Source organism: Corvus hawaiiensis, chromosome 3 (assembly GCF_020740725.1).
Source record: "Corvus hawaiiensis isolate bCorHaw1 chromosome 3, bCorHaw1.pri.cur, whole genome shotgun sequence".
NCBI lineage: Eukaryota > Metazoa > Chordata > Aves > Passeriformes > Corvidae > Corvus > Corvus hawaiiensis.
This window is the reverse complement of record NC_063215.1, coordinates 37,781,363-37,803,009: the sequence shown is the minus strand read 5'-3', so window position 1 is coordinate 37,803,009 and position 21,647 is coordinate 37,781,363. Positions and strand designations below refer to the sequence as shown.

General features: G+C 42.6%; 1 protein-coding gene and 1 long non-coding RNA gene across 3 annotated transcripts in view; one reads left to right on the top strand and one right to left on the bottom strand.

Annotated features, from left to right (window-relative positions):
• The window catches only part of RNGTT (RNA guanylyltransferase and 5'-phosphatase), a 173,852-nt gene extending 168,950 nt beyond the window's left edge, over positions 1–4,902 (top strand). For both annotated transcript variants that reach the window (XM_048298789.1, XM_048298788.1), the window contains one exon: positions 2,082–4,902. In XM_048298789.1, coding sequence (XP_048154746.1) covers positions 2,082–2,245 — 164 coding nt within the window. In that variant the 3' untranslated portion in view covers positions 2,246–4,902. The remainder of the gene's footprint in view (positions 1–2,081) is intronic.
• Positions 1–21,647, bottom strand: part of LOC125323637 — a 122,560-nt gene that overhangs the window by 1,319 nt on the left and 99,594 nt on the right. The window lies entirely within an intron of this gene.

The following is a 21,647-nucleotide window of genomic DNA, read 5'->3' as shown; positions in this document are numbered from 1 at the left end:
CTTTCGTTAAGTGCCAAAATGAAGTTTAGTCATATTTAAGACCATGCTAATTACTAGGGCATGCACAGCTGATGTAGGATTTTCTCTAAACTCTTCTATTTGTATTTCTGCCTGAGCAGTGAGTAGATTATCTTGAATAAACACAATGTGGTCATTTTTCCAGGAGATAATAAATCTGTTGGCACCTTAGGGAACCAGCACAGAATGTAGCTGAAATACTTGCTGAGCAGTCCTGTCAGGAAAGAGGAATGGACCACAAAAGTCATACGAGTACAACGACATCTTTGTGACCATGACCTAAATTTCTCTTCTCTGGTTCACCTTAATGTTTCAATAGTTAGTTTTCCTTGGAGTTTTCTCCTTTTTTTGATAAGTAGCATATTCTTCTTTCCTTCATTCTTAAGAGCATATGTATTTGTCCTTTTCCTCTTCTCATTTTCTCTATTTGTAGAGCAGTTTTCTTATTCCTGACCTTTTTTCTCCCAAAACATAGTGAACTTCCTAAAATTTAAAATTAAAATTAAATGCTACAGGAAGAATTTTAAAGATATATCGCAAATTTTCTATAGGAATTCTCAGGTCAGAAAGTTTTCTTTTGGCTTTGAGTTTTCATTTTTGACCATTTTTCAACATCTCCAAAAACTGTACTTTTTCATTTGAGATTTCTTTCTCTAGATCCTCTCTCTTCTCTTAGCTTTCTCCTGATGAAAAATGCTATTTATTTTTCCCCATGGTTGAAATAGCAACAAAATAAACACTTGTCTGCATCTTGCTTTTGAACTTTGTTACCTTTCAAATTGAAAGCAGAAGGTCTTTTTTTTCAGTGATTAAGCTAAGGCAGACCTAAAAAATTGATCCTGAGTCACGCCAGTTGCCTTGTGACTCAAATTCTGTTCCTAAATTACTGGTAATCATAATGCTTCCCAACTGCAAAAGTCAAATACTGTGCAACTCTTAAAGCACCTTTTCACCAAAAATAGAGAGATAACTAAAAATAAGGCTGGAAAGGTACTTTATTAATTGTAAAGTAATCCTTTGATTGGTTCTGGAATTCTGCAGGAAAGAAAGGAATGTTTTTGTGAATCATTGTTATTCATAACAATGCTACATTGCAAATACATTTTAAGGAGTCCTAACGTTGTTTAGTACTCTAGGGGGTCAGTAGATTGTTTTGCATGGAAATTGCATCCTGACTGTGGCCAGCCCTTACATGCTGTCAATTACCCTCTAATCATTTTGTGCGTTCTTCCAAGATAGTTGTAGGATTCCCACTTAATTTCATGCCCCTTTTTTTCCTCCTCTTCTCTAAGTCTCTCAGGAGGATTAATTAGGGGAATACAAAGTTACACAGGAAAGCATTAAAAAATATTTAATTTGTTTAAAGTGAAGTAAGCCTATTTATTTGTTCCATGAAATCCCATGGGCCATGACTTACAAACTGTGGTCTGGGGAGTTGTGTTAAGTGCCCCAAGGGTGCCCGTACATGTGTGCCTTAGCCACCACACAGCACCATGGCTGCTCCTCCATCATATGGTCTGGTGTTCCAGACACGCCATTTGCTTGGTGTCAAGTCCTTCTGCCCCATGAAGGTATATGGCTTTAAAAAAGGGACTGTGCATTGCAGGTTTAGGGTATTTATAGTACTTACTGGTGAAAAAAATAAGTTACCATAATTCAGAGGTTTTCAATATTAGAAGCCAGTCTTGTTTCCAGCTACTCGTATTTGATGTGTGTTTCAAAGCCATGTCTCACAAGGCCTTCGTTGCTGTTTCTTGCCTCAATAGGATGTCAGCTCTTGGTGGTTTTATAGTTGCCCCAGGAAGCCTTACACACACACACAACTTTTGTTTATTTAGAAAGACACTCTTAATGAGAGTAGAGGCCCACGGCATTGCTTTGCTCTCTGGGGGGCAGAGCAGAGATTCGTGACTCCAGACACAACCACCTTGTCAAAGTGGGTATTTAAGGGTGAATGCTTGAGCCAGAATATGTTGTTATTTTGCCAAGAGGAGGTGAAGTTATTGAAGTGCTGACTACAACAAATCAGTTTAGTTACATGAGAATGTATTCTTTGTTCCCAGCTGTCTGCAACAGCATCCAGAATCCAGTGACGAAGGAGATGCTGTTTGAGTTCATTGACAGATGTGCAGCAGCTTCCCAAGGACAGACGCGGAAGCACCACCTTGATCCTGACACTGAACTCATGCCACCCCCCCCACCCAAAAGGCCTCGTACCATAACATAGGGCCTTGGTCTCAGTGGATCGTGTGTGTACAGTTCTGCAGAAGGTGACACGCAAGTGTGAAGGCTGGGAAAACAGAGATCTGAATTGCTGTAAATACTTGTGTGTGTTTTTTGAGTTTGGTTTTCATTTTGTTTCATTTTTCCGAATTCCACATACAAATGGACATTGTTTTGTAACTGATAAATTCAACCTTACCTTATGGTATTTGAAGATTAAATTTCCAAAGGTTTAGACAAGAACCAAGTAAAATGAAGTCAGTGGAAAGCTGCCTTGTTTATATACGGATCTCTTTTCACCTTTAATTTATAATGTCAGCAATCTGGAACTGAGGAAATATTGGGATGCTGTACTTTTTAGAAGCTGTGTTTAAAAAAGCAGAAGTGTTTTTTTTTACTGTTGTTATTAAACTGGCTGTGATTTGTCACCCATAGTAAAACTGATCATAGTTTCCCTGAACTTCTGAGACTTGTGTTTAACAGCAAACAGCAATGTTGTTTGTGTTTTCTGTTGATTAAAAACTAAGCCGCCTTAGATTACTCTAATTTTGAAATTAGCTGGGTTTTTGTTGTTGAAATATTAAAAAAGCAAATTCTTCTTGTAAATAGCATCCCTTTGAAACAAGGGAATGTGCTGGGTGTTTGCTTTTTCCCCATGTTTGAACCGAATGCCAAATGTATAGTGGGCTGATAGTAGCTTTGCCTTTTTATCTGTAGATCAGAAATGTACCAAATCCTTAGTATTAAGGTCTCTGTTAAAGAGACTGTTTCTAGTACAGGGCTTAGTTCTCCACAGTGATACCATTGTAAATACTACTAAAAGGTAAACATCACTGTGATAGGCAAGAGTAATAAGCAGTGCTAATAATGAAGTCTTGCATCCAGGCACAAAATGGCAAAATAAATGCCAGGCAACTCCCGTGTAAAGGAGAAGGTTGTTTCAGTGGAATAGAGTCACATCAGACAGAAAGTCTCCTGATTTACATAATTGCAGGGCAAAAATAAATCATTTTGGGGTGGTGGATGAGTGTCCCAGGGAACAGGACGCTCATTTTCAAAGGTAGGGTTGGCTGTCCTGTGGCACTGTGCTCATCCTCTGGCTGACTTTCTTTCTTACCAAATGAAGGAGCACATGAATGCCCTAATGGCTTTTGTTGCGCGGACTGGCAGATGTTCATAATATGAGTTTCGAGAAGCTGCCGTCTGGCTGTCTAATGGAGGAGTTGTTCTGAGCTGGGATTAATTGGAAACCAAATGCAGATTTTAAAGTTTACTGTCCATTTATCAAGCAGGGATTGAATTGGCTCTTTCTATCGTTTACTTAGTGTGTGAGTCATCCATCCATTCAGCAGTCTGATTAGTGAAGGTCATTAATTTGTTATAACTAAAATGCATTTCTCTTTAAATGACTTTTCATGTTTGTAAGCAAAATTTACTCCTGCATTTTTTTTTCTATATGAAAACTTTATGACTTTGCTTTGTGGTGGCTCCTCTAGTTGTTTCAACCTGTTGTATAAATGCACACAGCATCATTTAGATAGCGTTCCTGGTTTCTCTTTCTGGGATATTCCATATGTATTTTAGAGAACTGAAGGAGTTATATAAGTTACTTTTTATACTATGGTAAAACTTGAGGGGAAAAAATGCTTTCATTGAAGTTCTTTCTTTCAACTGTACATAGTTTCTGCACATTATCTATTGAAAAGATATAATATCACCTATGCAAGGTTGCAAAATGATCTCTTAAAAAGAGCCTTATTAATTTGATGTGAAAACCTATGCATCCTCTGTGCATCTTGCATTGAAACACACAGTTAATTATTTCTTTGCTCGGTATGAATAATTTCCCCCAGATTATACTTGTCAATGAGATTGTCATAACATACACTTTGTCACTGATCTCCATGGTTCATGGCAATTGCAGTGTGTATGATGATTATAGCCTTCTCCATGAGGTTAGGACATTTCATTTTTTTAAGAATGTGTCCAGGTTATTTCTGTCTTTCTCCTTCCCAGCTCTTGCATTTTGTATTTCAACAAGACCTGGCTTCTGGTTTACCTTTTACTTCAGAGCTGCAGCACTGCAAGCTGTCTTCCATGTGCATTCCACTAAATCCATGAATGTGTTTTGGCCCTTGCATTTTGACAGTGTCTTTTTTTCCACTCTCAGTTTGAAATGGATATTTTGGAAGAGTAGTGATTCCGAGAAGGTACAGAGCTCCATGTTCACATTTGGCTGTTGAACTTGTCTTGCACTGTGACCTGTAGCTTTTCAGAGAGGTCAGTCACCTTTGCTTTTCTGGAAGAGGAGGCTCCTGGGGAAGGTTTGAATGAAGATGGTGAAAACAAATGGACTTGCACCTGGACCAGATGGGTTTAATGCCATGAGAAATGCAAACCTCCTTCTCTGCTTCTAGATATTCAAGAGATTGAAGCTAAAAAGCAAAGAAGAGTTTGTGCCAGGAAAATAATGATGGTGATGATGAAAAACAATACCCTAACTTGTCTATTCTGTGGTGTACAGCATGAATTCATCCACTGTTTTGTCATTTGTTAAATATATAATTAAAATTTGGGTTCAGTGGAGTTTCCAGAAAATGTAAGTACATTCCTCTAAAAACCATGTATTAAGTATTTTAATAAAGTCAATGGTTTAAAATACTTTCCCTAAAGATGTGTTTACTTTTGATGCCTGTGCTTTCCAGTGGTACTGTGGTGCCAGTGCAAAGTACAGGGGTACCTCAGTGTTATTGCTGTTCAGTCCTCCAAGAAAATGATCCACATTTTTCAGAGGTCAGTGGCTTTTCTCTGAGGTAGGGGCCCCCCAGCCCAGTGATGGCCATGATCCATTGTGCCCTTTTTAAGTGCAATTTGATCTTGCTGCAGACAGAACCAGAAGGAAACCAATTGGTGCCTGAAAGTACATATTTTCTGACAGGCTAATGTTACGTAGCTATCCATTCAATGTTAAGTGCAGCTGCATGAGAAATTGTGCAAGGGGTCTGCAGGAGTCTTCCCTGATGATTTATCGTTCAGCATGACGCTACAGCTGGTAGCCCACCTACTTGGATGAGCTCCTGGACTTTTATTGTAATAAGGCAGTTTCCCTTTTCAAGTTGCAGCTGTCTAGGTGGCATTTTTCAGGAACTAGAAAGCCTATCTTGATTTTTATCATTTTTGCTTAATTCAGATCCTGCCTCCACTGCTGTTATGTTCTTGTTACATGTACAATTCTTGTGGTGCTTCTCTCAACCATTTCTGACTTTACAGTGTTTCAGTGTGAATGCCAAACCAGATCTGGCATTTGAGCACACCAGGAGAGGTTTGGTAACTTCTCTATCCCCTGCTCAGTCCTCTGCTCTGTATGCATTAAGGAAAAGGATTGATGTGCCTGGGCCAGCACATCACACTGTGTAGTTTGTGTCGGCTTGGTTGTTCACTGGAGCAGTCCTTCAGGAGCAGTCCTTCAGGATCTCTGGTCCTCTGCATGGCAGCTCCTCACTGTGCCTAAGAGATGTGACTTTGTATTTGCATAATGTGTGGGGCATAATTGTCTCTTACGACCTCAGAGTATTCTCAAAGGTGATGGCACAGCAAGTTAATTTCGTAGGATACATCTATACTCAGCAGAGAGAGAAAGGGAACTGAAGTCAGGCTTGTTCCTCTTTCATATCTCCTGCAGATTTTTGTGTCTTCAATGCTTCCTCTCAATTCTTTCTCAATCAGTATGATGTGTCACATTTTACGTTACTCCCCTGTGTTATTAGGATTTTGTGAACAAAGTGTTAAGTATTTTTATTTCATAGCATTGAAGCTCTTGCAGTGTCAGTTAAATTTGTAAGGTCATTAAAAATACCCAATTAGTTGTTCAAGAGGTATTTATTTTCAATAGATTATATTGCTTTCCTTTAGTCCTCTGTCATAGTTTAACCCCAGCCAGCACCCAAGCCCCACACAGCTGCTGCTGAATCCAAGCAGCCCTGCTAACTTGAATGGAAGTAACATTTGGCTGAAATGCCTTAAATAGCCAGACCGCTTCTGTCTTCCTGTGCTACAGCACGAGGTTTGCTCTCACCTTGCCTGGGGGCTGCTGCAGCTCCCAATCTAACCCCTGCAGGGGTTAGATTTCACCTGTACCCCTCTGTTTTCAGTGTCAAGTTTCTATGCTCTGTGCTTCCGGCATAGTTCCCCAAACTTGTGTTCCTCCGTTACACCTACCTACCTGCTTTTCCAGTTGTCCCACCATCAGATGTGAGACTGAGAGAAACCTGTGCCCTGTGACTGACCCCCCACTCATGTTCTTTGAGGGCAGTGCTCCACTCCAAGCCTGTATGCTCATCCCTGTGTGATCCCAGCCTTGAGGATCGGTGGGTAGGGCAGTACTGTCCCTGTCAGTCATGCTTGCATAGGGAAATCAAAGCAGCATCTACCAGCTGTGACAGTATTCATTGTATGAGCAAGGAGCCCTTTTCCCCTTCCCTCCCTCATGACCCCATCTCCCTATTTCATGTACAAACAAAGGTAAGACATACTCTTTGCACTGACATCTGGATGAATTAGTTAATGTTTGCAGTGGGAGTATAGGTTAGCGCTCTTTCTGCTTCCCTGGTGAGAGTCTGCTGAGCTTCTGCAGAGATCTGTAGGGCTTAGGTTGGAGGTTGATTGAGACATTTACAAAACAGTCTTCCCTCAGCTGGGGCTCATTTTAATCTGGTTTATTTCAATCCATAGTCAGCACTGGGGGGAAGCACATGAGCATGAAACTTTCAGTGATGTTCATGCATCCAGAAGTGTGAAAATACAGAAGACAGTGAACTTGATGAGGGAACAATACTAATGCTTTATTTTGGTGTTACAAAGAAACCTAAAGTAAAATTTAAGTGCAAACCATTTCCACTTCTCTTAGCACTGGATGTAAAAATAATAGACATTTTTAATCAAATTATAGTCAAATTGACTCCCATTATAGGAATTTATTTCATCAGAAATACTGTTTATCTCTCCTTTCTCCTTCCTCCACCCTCAGGACCTTTGTGTCTATTTGACTAGCAGAAAGCACACAAATTGGGTTCAGGAGCATTCATCTATGATACTTTGAGCAAACTAAGTTTCTATTAACTCTTCTACTCTGAACTTCCTCTAATGTGGGGAGACGATAATATTGTTATATTAAATAGGTCTATATAAATACCAGGTAGGTAACACTGGAGGAACAGTATTTTGTTATTAAAACATATTTCAAAGAGATTCTGAACTAATTTGATCATCAATGGATGGGAAACTTTAATCCAAATGGCAAAAAATTCCATTCAAAAAAGTAAGATGATTCAACAGATAAAGCTTGGAAGAAGAGTACAGATTTCCACAGACTGTGCTGTGGGTGCAGGAGGGGATGCTGAGTGTTTCTGTGGCCAGAAAATCAGTGCATTACAGTGGTAGACCAGGCAACAATACAGAGGACATCATAGAGATGCTACAAGTTTGGTCTTGTGGAGAAAAGGGTGTGAAAGGCAGCCAGGACTGGTGGTATCTCATGTACAGAAGAGGAAGGGAAGAGGTAGAATAACAGTGAGATGGCACTGGGAACAGGGAGCTCCAGTGGAAAGATAAGAGCAGAGCAGAAATCAGTGACACTGAGAAAAGAGGCTTTTTACACAGGACGAGTCGGCGAGAGGGGGAAGCAGAACAAGAGAAGGCAGCAAGGGCTGGCGTGAGGGGTACGGACCTACCCTGGAGCCAGGAGGCTCCGGGGCACTGCCTCGAGAGAGGGCTGGCAGCAGTGAGGGAGGACCAAGAGCCAGCGTGTGTGTGATGAGGTCCTAAAAGAGCAGAGTAACAGGTAAGACATTTTTCTTTTAACAGCTATGCTATTTCTGAGCTCCAAAAGCTTGGGGTACAATTACATCCTTGGGCATATGAATGCTCCCAGATCACTTGGAGTAGTGTGAATGTGAGGCACATCTCTGCATCACAGCACAGGGGCGTGGAGACACTTTTGAGCCCTTTTTAGGTAAATCAAGTGCTATATAAACCCCTGTGCAGAGCCAGTAGAGCTCCTCGGTTCAGATTTTACTGTTGCAGCAGCCAGGTATGGGCTTGGCCTTCCTGCTGCCTACCCTGGCTGCATGGAAAGGGCAAATTGGACTCTGAGTTGGGGCATGTGGGGCTAGGGCATTACATAGTCCAGTTTCCTCTTACCTCATATCCTGCCAGTAGAAATACACACATTTTACTTCTGCATGTATTAATTTAAGCTGAAGGACTGAGCAGACTCCAGGACTGGAGAGGTAAAAGAATAAATACCAGGCACCTGTCTTTGCCAAATACTGTTCTGGTGAACTGCAGATTAAGAAGCCTCACAAATGGGCCACAAACCTGGCTATTGTAGTATTTCTGATCAAGTGGACCAAGAGAAAAGCAAGTCTGCTGAGAGGCCTGGCATTACAGGAACAAGGGGACACATTCAGAGTGGCACAGCAGGCGTGCAAAACCAGAAACATATCTCTCTCCAGGGTAAACGAAAACTCTGACTTATAATGAGGTTAGATAAGAATAGAAAAACAATCTTCATTTGAATTCCCCGTCAGTTTGCTTGGCAGTCAGTGCTGTTTCATTGTATATTTTAGTACTTATAATCTCCTTTGGTTCAGTTTGTAGACTATTGTATGCAAGATCTTTCTAATGAAGAATTCTGGTTTGACAACACGGAGGTTTGAGACCCAAAAAATAACTGCTTGGAAAGCACTAAGGAGCAAAACAAGTCTCCTTCCTCCATCAGGCAGTGAAAAATGTCTCTGAAAGGTTTTCTGGTCTTTAAGCTGTGGGCTTCCAGAATAATTTACTTTCTCCTGCCATGATAGTTTGTTCTTTTAACAGAAAAGATTTAGTATGTTACTCTTTGGCTGAGAAATCAATCTCATGAAATCGATGATAATTCTGCTGCCAGGTAATACTTATCCGTGTGAGTCAGTGACCTGCTGGTGTTCTGCAAAAATAATCTACAGCAGGCAAATGCTGCAGTTTGAAGCAGTCATGGTTGGCTTTGCACGTTTTACCATTTGCTGTTTTCATCAAAGCCTTGTGTTTTATCCCTGAAACTAAGAGGAGCCTGTGCCAGCCAGTGTAACCAGCAGCTGGCCTTTCGCTTCCTCTTACAAACGTCAAGCAGAAAAACACAACCTCCTTTGGTTCTGGTGTCATGGCCAAGTCATTTTTCAAAAGTACATGTAGCTAAATGAGGATGGTGATTTCCTGTTGCTGAGCCTGGTGCACCCATTAGAAGTGGTGCTGGACTCTCCCTTCTTGTGGAACGAGCTGCCTGGTGCAGCCCCCCAGGCACAGCGAGAGCAGCGTGACTGTGTTAGGGAAAAGGCTGATGTTGCACCCTCCTTTCCAGCCCAATCTCCTCCAGCATTAGTAGCAGTAAAAGTACAAATTGGCTCTTTCCAACAAGAGTGTTGCCCCACGGAGGTGCACTAAGACATTTGGATACTGACAGGCTTGTGTGTGTTTCCCGACTGTACAGCACTGGACCACATAACTTGGTAATGCTCTTCAGTCCTCCAAACTGGGGCTTGAGGCTTTACAGGAGGAAGGCACTGGTGTCTGAAGGAGGTGCTTTGGTCTGATGGAGTGGCCAAATACCCTTCTCCCTTTCCCTCAAGGGCACCACTTTATCAGCAGGGAAGGCAAGTTGGTCCCAGGGGAACAGGGGAGGCTGTTTACCTCCAGTGAGAGATGAAGTGCCTGGCTGGGTCATCCTGACTGGTGGAAATGGGCCAACAGTCCACCAGTAGCAAATATGCAGGCACACAGGTCTGAAGCAAAAAGCTACAGCTTTTAGCTACAGCTTTGTAGTTACTAACTCCTGCAACTCTTTTGTCTTCAATTTACAGGAGCCACAAAGCCCTTGACACAGAGTGGCTGTGCAAGTGTTAAGGCCTTGTGGATTTGGGTGTAATAACTGTTGTCCTTTTGAAGTCTGTCTGTGCCACTGAGGCTTCTTGATGCTTCACAGAAAATTAGAGACACAGTCATTAAGATTTGGTCATGCTGGCCCAGAGCTGTGTAGGAACAGGGAGCAATCATGAGGCTTGCAGAAATGGAATGAGAACAGCAGCCTGTGACACTGGGACTCCTCACCCTATTGATGAAGAAAAGAGTTGAGCCTATGTACCTGTGTCTCTGTGGAGGACAGTGCAGGAGGTATTAAAAGTCTGCAACATCTGCTAATGATAGCTTCAAGGAGGAAAAAAGATCAACTCTTACTGAATATGAAATTCAAAATTTACTGCATTATGTAGCAGTTCCTATTCAATCCATCGGCAAAATATTTTCTGGGTTTGTGGAGATTTGGCAAAAATACCCATTCCACAAAGCCAGTTGTGAGCACAGACTGTTTCTGCTTTCACATACAGCTTCAGGAGGAAAAACAGAACAATTCCTGTACAGGCAGCTGGGTTATGAAAACTGACAGAGCATTGCCTGTATGAAGAGAGTTTAAATGATGCACAAGGGACTGGTTAGTGTGTAATATGCAAATGTAAATCTATCCGTGAGGCATTACAGCTACAAAATTTCTCACAATTATGCTCTTTTCTCCAGAAGTGTTTTCTTACTATGGGTTCCTCCCCCCTCACAGCAGCAGGGCTTCATTTCCTGAGTGAACTGGTTCTAGTCCTTTATCCCCTCTCCACTGTGCTAAAGCAAATGGACTGACAGCTGAAGGGGTTGTCACCTCTTGCTATGTGCCTTAGAATTATAAAATGATTAAAGTTTTTTTAAAGATCTCTCAAATTATCAAGTCCAGATTTGTTGTGCTACAAAAAGCATGTGAGGATTCTTCACTTACTAGATGCTGGCCAGGTAGTCTGTGGGGTAAATGGTGATCAGCAATGGCAATGCAATGTCAAGATTATCCACAAACATCATGTGCTCTTCAGTACAACAGTCAACAGGGAGAATTCAGGAAATCTTCTCTGCACTTTTCATAAACTGTATTTTTTCAGCTTTGTTAGATGAGCCTTGAAAATAACTTGCAATACTCTGTGCAAATTACTTCAGCCCAGAGACTGGAAGTGCTAAGACTCTCATTTTCAAGTTCCTGGACAGATTGTAGGTGACAATGGAACTCAATTCACATCCAAAGAGTGCCTGTTGTTCGCTAAAAGAAATGGTATCAGACCTGTCACGTCACCTCCCTCAGCTGCAGGTACTTTAGTGGCAGGATTCGTTCTGACATTCAAGTGAGCGAGCATCAGTGCCACGACCCTGGCTAAAGGTGACATACAACACAAGATTGCTTATACTGTGCTAGGCCATGGAGTGCCAGCCGAGCCATTTTGAATCACAAACCAGCAATTTTGTTAAGCAGATATAATGGAAGGTTTTGTTCAGACTTGTTCAGAGCAAACTCCATGAAACACAGATGATCATGCTGACATAAAGTTATAGCACAGCAAAAGTCTGGGTAAGCAACAACCAAGTAACTTTGAGGCAGATGTGGTCCTCATGAAACCACGGGGGAGAGGGGGATATTGTTTTTTCTTTTATGGAGCAGGGTGTCGGCGTCAACCATCCCAAACGGAACACCAAGCCTAGACTTACAGAAGCAGACCCCAACTTGTGGCACCACCGTCACGGTGACAAGGCACACTAGTCTAAGGTCAGGCAGCAAAGTATACGTACTCTTCCCTAGGGATACACATGCCCAAGGCCCAGCCTTGTTCTCTTTTTGATGGCAATATGGAATTTTCTTTCAGTCTTTTACAGACACATTCATTGTGCTGGTGTTGAGCAAGGTGCAGAAAGGTGGGACCAGCTGAAAGGTAGCCAGGTAATGGCTTTTGATACCTGCTTTTCGGGAGAAATACGAACAAATTACATGAGACAAGCACCCGTCTGGAACGGCACTCAGTGAGCTCTCGCATTCGCATTTTGTAATGAAGTTAAGGCATTTCTGCTGCAGTGTGAGATAAAAGCAACTCACTACAGTCTTGTTTGTGCTACCAGCCATGTTGGTGTCTCAACTATTTGTTTACACACAGGTGATGATATTCTCCCTAGTGCCGTTCGAAGACTCCAAGATATTTGCACAGAGTCACGGAATAGCTGAGACTGGAAGAGACCTCTGGAGATTGTCTAGTCCAACCTCTTCTGAGGGCTGCATTTGTCATTTTTTAATTGCATATTAAAAATGAAAAAATGTCAGAAGAGGAACATTAAAGTGTTCTGTTTCTCATTAAAACAGGACAGCTAATGTACATACAATATGTTCAGTGACAGCCATTAACTAGTCAACAAATCATCATCCAGAATGCCACAATTACTATCTAACATGAGTGAATGGCTGTCGTGCAGTGTCTCATGTGCACTTACAGCACATACAGATTAAATGTGGAAGATAGCATCTATACAAGCCCATTGTGAATGTCCATTGCACCTCAAAGTTCTACAAGCAGATGGTCTTTCAGAGGTTTTTAATTGGCGTCACAAATACATTCATTGGCAATAATGCTTAAAACAACATTCTGTGTTTCTGGAGTACCCCCCGTCCTGGGGTCACAAAGGTATTTACTGACATTGGATTATGCTCCTGCAAGATGGTTCTTGTCCTGTTTTGCCAATGGGGACAAAAAGTCAGAGGAGTTGCTATTTGGAATGCCATTTCCATGGCAAAACCTACAGCTTCTCTCTGCTGAGCCATGGTCCTGTGACAGAGTACAAAATTACTCTCCATGACAACCCAAAATCTTTTCCTGCATTTTCCCAAGGACACAAGGACTGAAGAACCCACAAATGCATAAAGCTTGGACTAATTAGAAGATGATTTTGCTAAAAATATCTCCAATCTCAGCTTTATATTTAAAACAGTGTAATTTCCCAAATAGAAATCAATCCAGTCTCATTCCTTCATGTCTGTGATTCCTAAATCATTGCCACATCTGACTTTCTCTAAATGGGAACTCAAAGCTTCTGGTGGCTCACAAAGTGTGCCTGTTTTTGTTTTGCTCAGTAGGGAGGAAAAATCAATTGCTCCAGACGTAGCAAACCATCAAAATCAAAACACTCTGATGTGAAAGCAAGACCTTCTGTTGCCATGTTTTGGACTAGGGCTTCAGTGTCCTGAAGGAGGGAAGACTGTCACAACCAAGGAGACCATGATGGGTCCTGTCGAAGGGAAGATCAGTCAATTAAATTCAAGGTGTGGTACCCAGACAGAATCAGAGGGACCTCATGGACATTCAGTTGAGCTGGTCAAGCTTTTCTTGGTTCCTTCTTTATTCCTCTGGATAAAGAGGAATTCAGCTTCATTACATCCATGTGACTGGATATGGGGGTAGCATTTTCTGTTGCTGTAACTTCCTCAACACACATGGCTCTGCTCCAGAATGCTGCTGGGTAGATAGAATGATGTGTAAACTGAGATCCAGGGAATTAGTATGCTCATTATAGCTAAAAGGACTGCATACTAACTTGTCAGAATAAATGTTTGCCAAGACCATTGTTAATTCCCTGAACTTTCTGAAAATGAAAGAGAATATCAGCCCCAGCAAAAATGTGATTGAAGTTAACTGCTTTGATGTTTCTTGAGGAAATCTTTGGATAATTTCTCAGCCACGTCTGTGCATACTGCAGAATTAAATATTTGTTACAACTTAACTGAGTCGCAAATTTCTGTGATACCTTGGTCATAGATTTCAGTGGCATGGGTTTGTCACTCATTAAAAACAGGGCATAATTAAGTTCCCTTTTGACATATTCCATGGGTCTGGCTCTGCCTCCATTTTGCAAGTGAATCCGATTTATATGCTGTTCTCTGATGTACTTGGGCAGCTAATCATTCAAATAGAATTTCTATATCTTTCCAAGAAAAAAATAATAGAAAAAAAGAGAGTCCTGCTGTCAAGAGGTTTTGTTTGAGTTGATAACTTTTGTTATTGCAGAAGGTTTTTTGCTTGGCACTCTGTGCTGCAAACAGAACTGCTAATAAGCCACTCCTGTGAAGTGGATTAAGTTTTGTTATAATAGAAGAAGATGTCAGAAAGTTATAGGAGTAAGTCCTAAACTGACTGGAGATCTGAATGCACCGATTCCTCCCCCTGTTCTCCCACGCAAGTGTTGCATGTGAGAAGAGGCTGTTTTGAAGTCCCTGAACCCCTTTGCAAGGCCTTTGATTTGCTGAATTTCTCACTGTTCTTGTTTTTGATTTGATAACCACGTAAGAGGTTAAACTAGGACATTTGGTTGCCTCTCTGTAGCAGTCTGCATTTCAAAGGTAGATGGAAATAGACATTAGAAGGTTTTACTGTACCCGAGCTGTATCTTAATCAGCTTCATAGATGATTTTTCTTTCAAAGTCATCACTGAGGAGATTTTATTGTTCTAGACATGAGTGTTCATTAGGGCTGAGGGGGAAATGGTAAGACCCACAGTTCCTTGTGTATGTTGCTCTGCCAACCTCTAGTAAGACATCTAACACCTCCTCTGCTGTAATAGAGCTGTCACTGGACAGGGAGGATTTGGACAGTGACTTGCTGAGAGGCCAGGCATTGTGCCTTAGGGACTGAACTGGATGGATTTTTTACAAATGAGCAACTTCATAAGGAGTTCGATATTAATTTTTCCCCCTAGTCTGTGTAATATCCTACTCTGTAGCTTCCTGTGATTAGGAAAAGTTTTGGATGGAATCAAACCCCTTTTCTGACTCCATGTGGTCTCTGATTGAATGATTCAGTTAGTCTCTTTGGTCTCAACTGACTTGACTTTTCCAGAAAGTACAAGTCATCTCCCTTCAGCTCCCCTCTGTAGGACTTCAGCCATCCAGAACCTACAGAAAACTCATCTGGGTCACTGCTTGTGCGGCCAAAAAGTTTCTACAACTTTTTCACATAGGCCGAGGACAGTGCTGTGTTGTTAAAATCATCTTTTCTTGCTGTCTTGTCACAGGGTTCACTTTCTGGAAATGACATTGTTGGCAATGGGACAGTGGAACTTTGGAAAAGTCATTAACACAGCCTGCCCTTCCTGAACAAATATCCCCTTGCAAGCCATCTGCTCAGCCTGGAAAAGCTTTGTTCTTCTCCTAGGTCATCTGAGGATTTGTGAGGAAAGAACACAATCAAAATTGCTCAGGCACAGCACTTCATGACAGGCTAACAACCAGCCCAAATCTGCCATCAAAGATGCAGGAGCAGGAGTCAAGCTCAGAACTGATGTGGGATGGCAATAAAGTCTGCTGCACAAGCAAACTTTGTCTGGAGGACCAATTGTCCGGTCAGTTCACAGGGAAGCACCAGTTGCTCAGAGAAGAAGAGCCAGACCCTGTAACAGGCAGATACAATAGACATTAGAAGAAGAGAAAAATGGTTTTGGTTTTATAAGATATGAAAGTTGGATTTGAGACTGGGATTAAAAACAATTGTTGCACTTGTGCCTTTGCCAATAAAGGATCATTTCTGTACAGATCTTCAGTGATGCAGCTCAGAAATGTGGTGTTGAGCGTGCAGGAAGCTGGGAGAACAGGTACTGTGCTGTTCATGAATACTGAGGGCTCAGCCCTCAACGGGGCTCATTTATCCTCTTGCACAGAAAGGTGGGATTCCTCATTAGCTGGGTCATTGCTGGTTGACTTTGTCCTGTCCTTCCAAAACTTCTGAAACATTATTCTCATCCTATTAATACCAGACTGGAATACAGACCTTGTTTCAACTCTTCTGTTCTGAGAGTAATGCAAAGTATTCCAACACTGTTATTGTCCGCTTCTTGATGAGTGAAGAACTTTTCCCACCTTGACTGATGTTTGAACTTAGCTTGTGCTGCTGGTTAGTAATTCCAGACATTGCAGAAAGAAATACTTAGCCGTAGACATATGTCACAGTCTGAAATTAAAGCTCAATTTACTTTAATTGTCCTTGATTTTATCAAGCATTCAAAATGATGGACTGATTCCACATGCAGAAAATAAATACACAGCAGCTCAGAAATGTCTTTCTCTTTATGGTAGTGATTTTATACAGTTTTCTGGTCTTCCAAGTTATCTTTTGTTTGTTCTGAACCTGATTAAATCTCTTTAATAAAGGCTACTTTGGTAGTTTAAGAGGCCAACATAATTTGTGCAAAGGCATGGAAGAGTTTCTTAGCAGTGGATGAACATGGCTTGGGGTGATGATAGTTTTTGTATTAGTTTGCTAATATTTCAGTGTTCCCAGAAGAGGCAGGCAATTTGGAGACCTGTGCAGCTTAGACTGGATTAATGGATCCAGCTCAGCAATTAGTCTTGGCCTTTGAGTGCAAGTGACATCCTCCCACTTTCTCTAAAATCATGTGGCCACTTCAGGCTGTTCTGGGAAGATTTTCCAGAGATAACCTGAATTTTGCAGTATTATTCTGTTCACAGAAATTCTGCTGCTGCTGTTATTGTCACAGAACCCAAGAGTGAGGGGGATGAGAAAGCAAGAAGCTGGAGGAGGTAGTTGCAAGAACTGTTACTGTTTTTTTATTATTTTATTAATTTCTGATCTTGTGTCCAGGAGCCCCCATCGTGGCCTGGGACTCACTGACAGAAGCCATGCTGTGAAGAGCTCTCAGTCTGCTCTGAGAAGGGAAGGAGGTAAAAAACATTGGTGGACTGAAACGGCATCACCTTGCACCACAGTGTGTCAAGAGAAGTGAGTGATACACCCTGATTTGCAGCAATGGAGGGAGAGCTGGCAGGTCCTGCTTCATGTACCAAGGAAAGTACTGAGCAGGCAGCAGGGTGTGCTGGGAGTCCATATTATTTGGATGGATGTGGCTCCCTGCTGGAGTCTTCAGCCTCTTGGGTGCTCTGAAGCTGTCTGTAATATCAGTGAGAGGTACCTGTCGTACAGGATCCTAATTTGCACACTCTACATACTCTCTGGACCAGACATCATCCTTTTGTTCCATCAGTGCCTAGGGTAATTTAGCTGAATATGGCTCCAAGGCTACTAAAAACTTTTCAGCTTGCCAGGAGATCTTTAGGTTTTTATCCTGCTTGTGTCCTAGCCCAGTCTCATGCTCATTTGTGTGGTGTCTGACTGTCCTAGCTGGGCATATTGAGCCCATGCAGACGGGATGTGCATGCAGCATGTGTTGTACTTTCCAGAACCACCTGGCTCACTGTAATTTTTCAGATCTGAATCTGTTGCAGAGCCCTTGCTCCAGCAGGATCTGAGGATCCTGTGAAAAAATGGAGAGAAGAAGCAGGCTCCTGGTACCTAAGGACTTCATGCAGCCCCATTCTGGATGCTGTCCTTCCCCAAGCTCCCCAGACCTGAGGAGGGAGCAGTGTACTCAGTATCCACGGTGGCAGCAGACTGCCATCTGGGAGCCCTCCTTCTCCAGGGCCTCCTGGTCAGTTGGCCATATCTGGGCCATTACGTAATGGCAGACGTGTCCAAGGGGACAGATGGCAGCTCTGCCAGCTGGACAGCTCATCTGACCCACACACTGCTCCGCTGGGGCTTGGGAAAAGTGCCAGGGGACAGCGCACTTCTCCCAACAGGAAGTCAATGGCAGCGGCCTTTACTCAGGATCAACTGATCTCCTTTACAGAGCACCGAAAGTATTTTATTAGCTATCTCTGGATAAGCTTCCTCTCCCAAATAGTTCTAGACAGGATGCTTTTTCACTTACTAAAGATCTGAGGATCATGTCCTCCATTGTTGGAAACTGTCCTACTTCCTTTGATTCCTGAGGAGCTGTAACAGACTATACCAGAAGAGGATGTGTTTCCTTAGTTTCTTCTTAATGGTAGGAAGGAGGTGAACTTTTCTTGCTAGGAATTGATACCTTTTTTTTTATTCTTTTGTGTAAAGAGAAGGAAATAATGTAATACAAAATTTTTTAAAAGTTTGTAGTACATGAATTACCTCTTTTACCTTCCTTGTTTTTTATAGCTTTGACATAAGACATATGATTCAATTTGGATTAAAACAGAAATAAGCTCATTTTGCGCCTACACATTTCTTTAAAAGCCTGCACATTCTGCTTTTGATATTTTCCTACCAGATCTTTTCTGAAGAGAATATGGCTGCCTCTGGCTTTTAAAAAGTTTAGCTGCTGTTTTGAAAGCTTCAGAACTAATCTAATCCATTTTATGTGTGCATGTGTGTGTGTGTGTGCATGGAAGTTTGGATATGAAAAGCTAACTAGAATGTCAATATACCAATAGATCTGTATTTTTTTTTTTACTTTGTGCACTATTTTCAGTATCTTTTGTTTGAAACTTCTGGAAAACATTACTAAAAATAGGTTTGTTGAAGTTTGTTGCAGTCAGAGCATTGGTGAGTATAAGAGGAAATGATCACAATTCTTTGCATACAGATGCATTTATTTAGATTTGTTTACAGACTAGAAATACCCCCTGGTACACTTTGTGATATGTCATGCTTTGGATATCTCTAATTTCATTTGGGAGAATTAAAAAAAAGCAGCCAAACTGATTCCCCAACTCAAGCAAAGAGTAGCCATGCAGAATTCAGTGACAGCCCAGCCCAGAGAAATTCACCTTGCAGCTCATCCTTCAGCCATTCCCACCTTCACTCTCTCCTTCTCCTCTCCAGTTATGCCACATCCCAGATGAGGGGACAACCAGCCCCTCATCCTGGATCATGAACTGTGAGCAAACAATCCAGCAGCTCTGTGACATTCAAAGCAAGCCCCCTTGGGCAGCATGAATCATGTTTTGAGGCACAGTGCCTCTGCAGTGCTTTCCAGACATGGGCAGAGGCCTGGGAGGGTAGGGAGAGGACCTTAGGGATGCCTGGCCCTGAAGTGGCTCCAGGATCCTGTGTCATGGAGACACACAGGCAGCCACCTTGGCTCCTGGCTGTGCTCTCACATCTGTGAGGCGGCAACATCCCACTTGCTATTCTTGTTCATGCAGTTTTGACTGGCTGCTTGCATTACCCCAACAGCCTGAAAAGTGATTATTTTCACTGATGGCACCACAAGACTTCTTGGCAAAGTGAATGCTGCTTCAGCAGCAGATTCAGTTTCCCCCAGGGCATAGAAACTTGTGTGACATGGCGCAGCACAGCTGGAAATCGGGTGCCAGCCTCCTTCAGACAAGCCACCGGGCATGGGTGCCAAACAGGCTCAGCTATGGCACAAAGTCTGCAGTGGAATTGCCACTGTTGCAAATACCAAAGTTGCCCATGAGCAGCCACGAAGTTTTTCTCCAAAGTCGCATTAAGTGCAACTGAGCATTTCCCTGAAAATAAGTCAGCTTTGCTCATGGTAGAGCAGAGTGATGTGCAGGCACTATCAGCAAACACCCATGTTTGCCTTGGCATGACTCTCCTGATCTCCCAGGAGATCAAAGGCACCCAGTCTGCTTGAGAGTGTCTCAAGCTGAAATCCAGCCCTTTCTGCCAAACTGAAAACTGCCCAGGGAAGCAGTAGGGATTCATGAACCCCCTGTGCCTGTGATGGCCTTGGTCACTTTGAGGTGACCTCCTGGAGGCTTCTGCCCACACCCACCATATCCTGAGGATTCAGAGAGAGCTGGCCTTTCATTCTAGGTTGTGAGGGCTTCTTCGGACAAGGGAACAGAAGTTTTAGTTCACTTCCCTCCCCTTGCTATCCCCAGCTGCCATTTGGGGGAATATTCCCCCTATGGCCACAGTCTTTTCTGATACGGCAGCTTGCTTTGCCAGGGAGCAGTGGAATCAAGCCGGTGGCAACAATGGAGCACAGCAGAGCCCAAAACATTTGTGATCAAGGTGGCTTTCATTGTGTTCAAACGGCTTGGAAAATGTGCCATTAGGGAGAAAGGACTTCCCCGTTGCATCTCCCCACAGTCCCCCTTGGTTTGATGCGCTCTTTCGCACGATTGCCACACACTTAACCCAGACCCCAGGCTGCCATCCAGAAACATCTTCCCTGAGCTGCTGCTGCTGCTGCTGCTGCTGCTGCAGGCACAGACCTGCATGTGCTAATGCAATGCAGAAGAGCCATGAAGCTCTCATCTGTCAGCCCTAGGTATGAATTTAAATTAAACCTCATTTAGTTTGGTGCTCCCTTTTGATTTATTGGCAGACGTTTCTCACTGTTTGAGCCTTGTTAAATTTCTAGCAAATACTTCACTGACCAGCTGTTCCTATTAAGTCAAAAGAGTGATGTAGAGTGGGGTCATTGCCACCTCACTTTTTGTGGCTCTCATACATAGTCCCCACAGAACTCTCTCGGAGAGAGAATTATACCTGTCACTCCATATGTGAGACGCCTGGCTAATGCCAGTGAAGCATTCTAGGTTTTGTGCCTCTGTCTCTCCCAGTTCTCACATTTTTTGTGCTATGAACCAACAAAACACCTCATAAGCTTCCTGTCAAATGATGGGGCAGGATCGTTTTCCACTTCAGGCCTTTCTGCTCACCATTCCATCCTGTTCGCTATGAACCGGTCAGTAATTTTCAGGTGGCTGTAGAGGCAACTTCTCAGGTCTGCAGTGCAGTTGCAAGCATTAGTCATTTTGAAGTCAGACTTTGTTGCTGTACTTACAGATCTCAGTGAAGAAACTACAAAAAGATGATAGCTTTAGCATCCAAGCACATCTCATACATGCAGTAAAGATGCCAGAGCTTTGAATTCTCCTTATTTATCACAGTAATGCTATTTTACATTTAGATTGTGTCTCCCTACTGAAGGATACCACAGTGGCTCAAAAACAACATACACACTTTAATAATACATCATGGAAACACAGCATCCTCTGGGGTGGACAGAAGAACCCGAGGAAAACTCAGTGCATAGCATGGAAAGAAACTTGTCTCAAAGCAGAAAGAGAAGTCACGACGCTTATGCAACACTTAAAACTATACTGCTGTGGAGAGGAAAAAACCCAAACAACACTGTTTTTTAAAGTTTTCATCAAAAAACCAATACATGGTGAACTCTGTGGAATTCAATTTATTGAGCTCTCAGGATCACAAGTTAGGTCAGCCTTGCCAGGAATTGATGCAGTTTGTAAGTAATCCAAACTTGAGGTGCCAGAGCACTGTTACATTTCTCTGATCTCTTGCCTTGCTCTGTTGTTTATTCATATGGCACTGTACAGCTGTGCTTGGGGCAGGAGAGACACTACTTCCACCCCAGAAGTAGCGATTTGATCTAAAACTGAGAAGACTTAGGAACCTGAGGACCCTCCTTCTCACTCCAGGTGTGGAGTCAGTAACTAAACCCACAGGTTTGTTTAAGTGTGTGTGTGTATTATTGGTGTTAGGAAGGATCTTTGCTCTTCCCTTCCAGCTGAATTGAGTGTGTCATGCAGGTAACAGTCCAGTGTCGACTCTGGGCCAGGACTTTTGGGAAGCCAAGTGGATGACTGCCATTCAGTGCTGAGAACAATGGAAAAGCTTTTCCTGACTCACATTTGGAAAAGG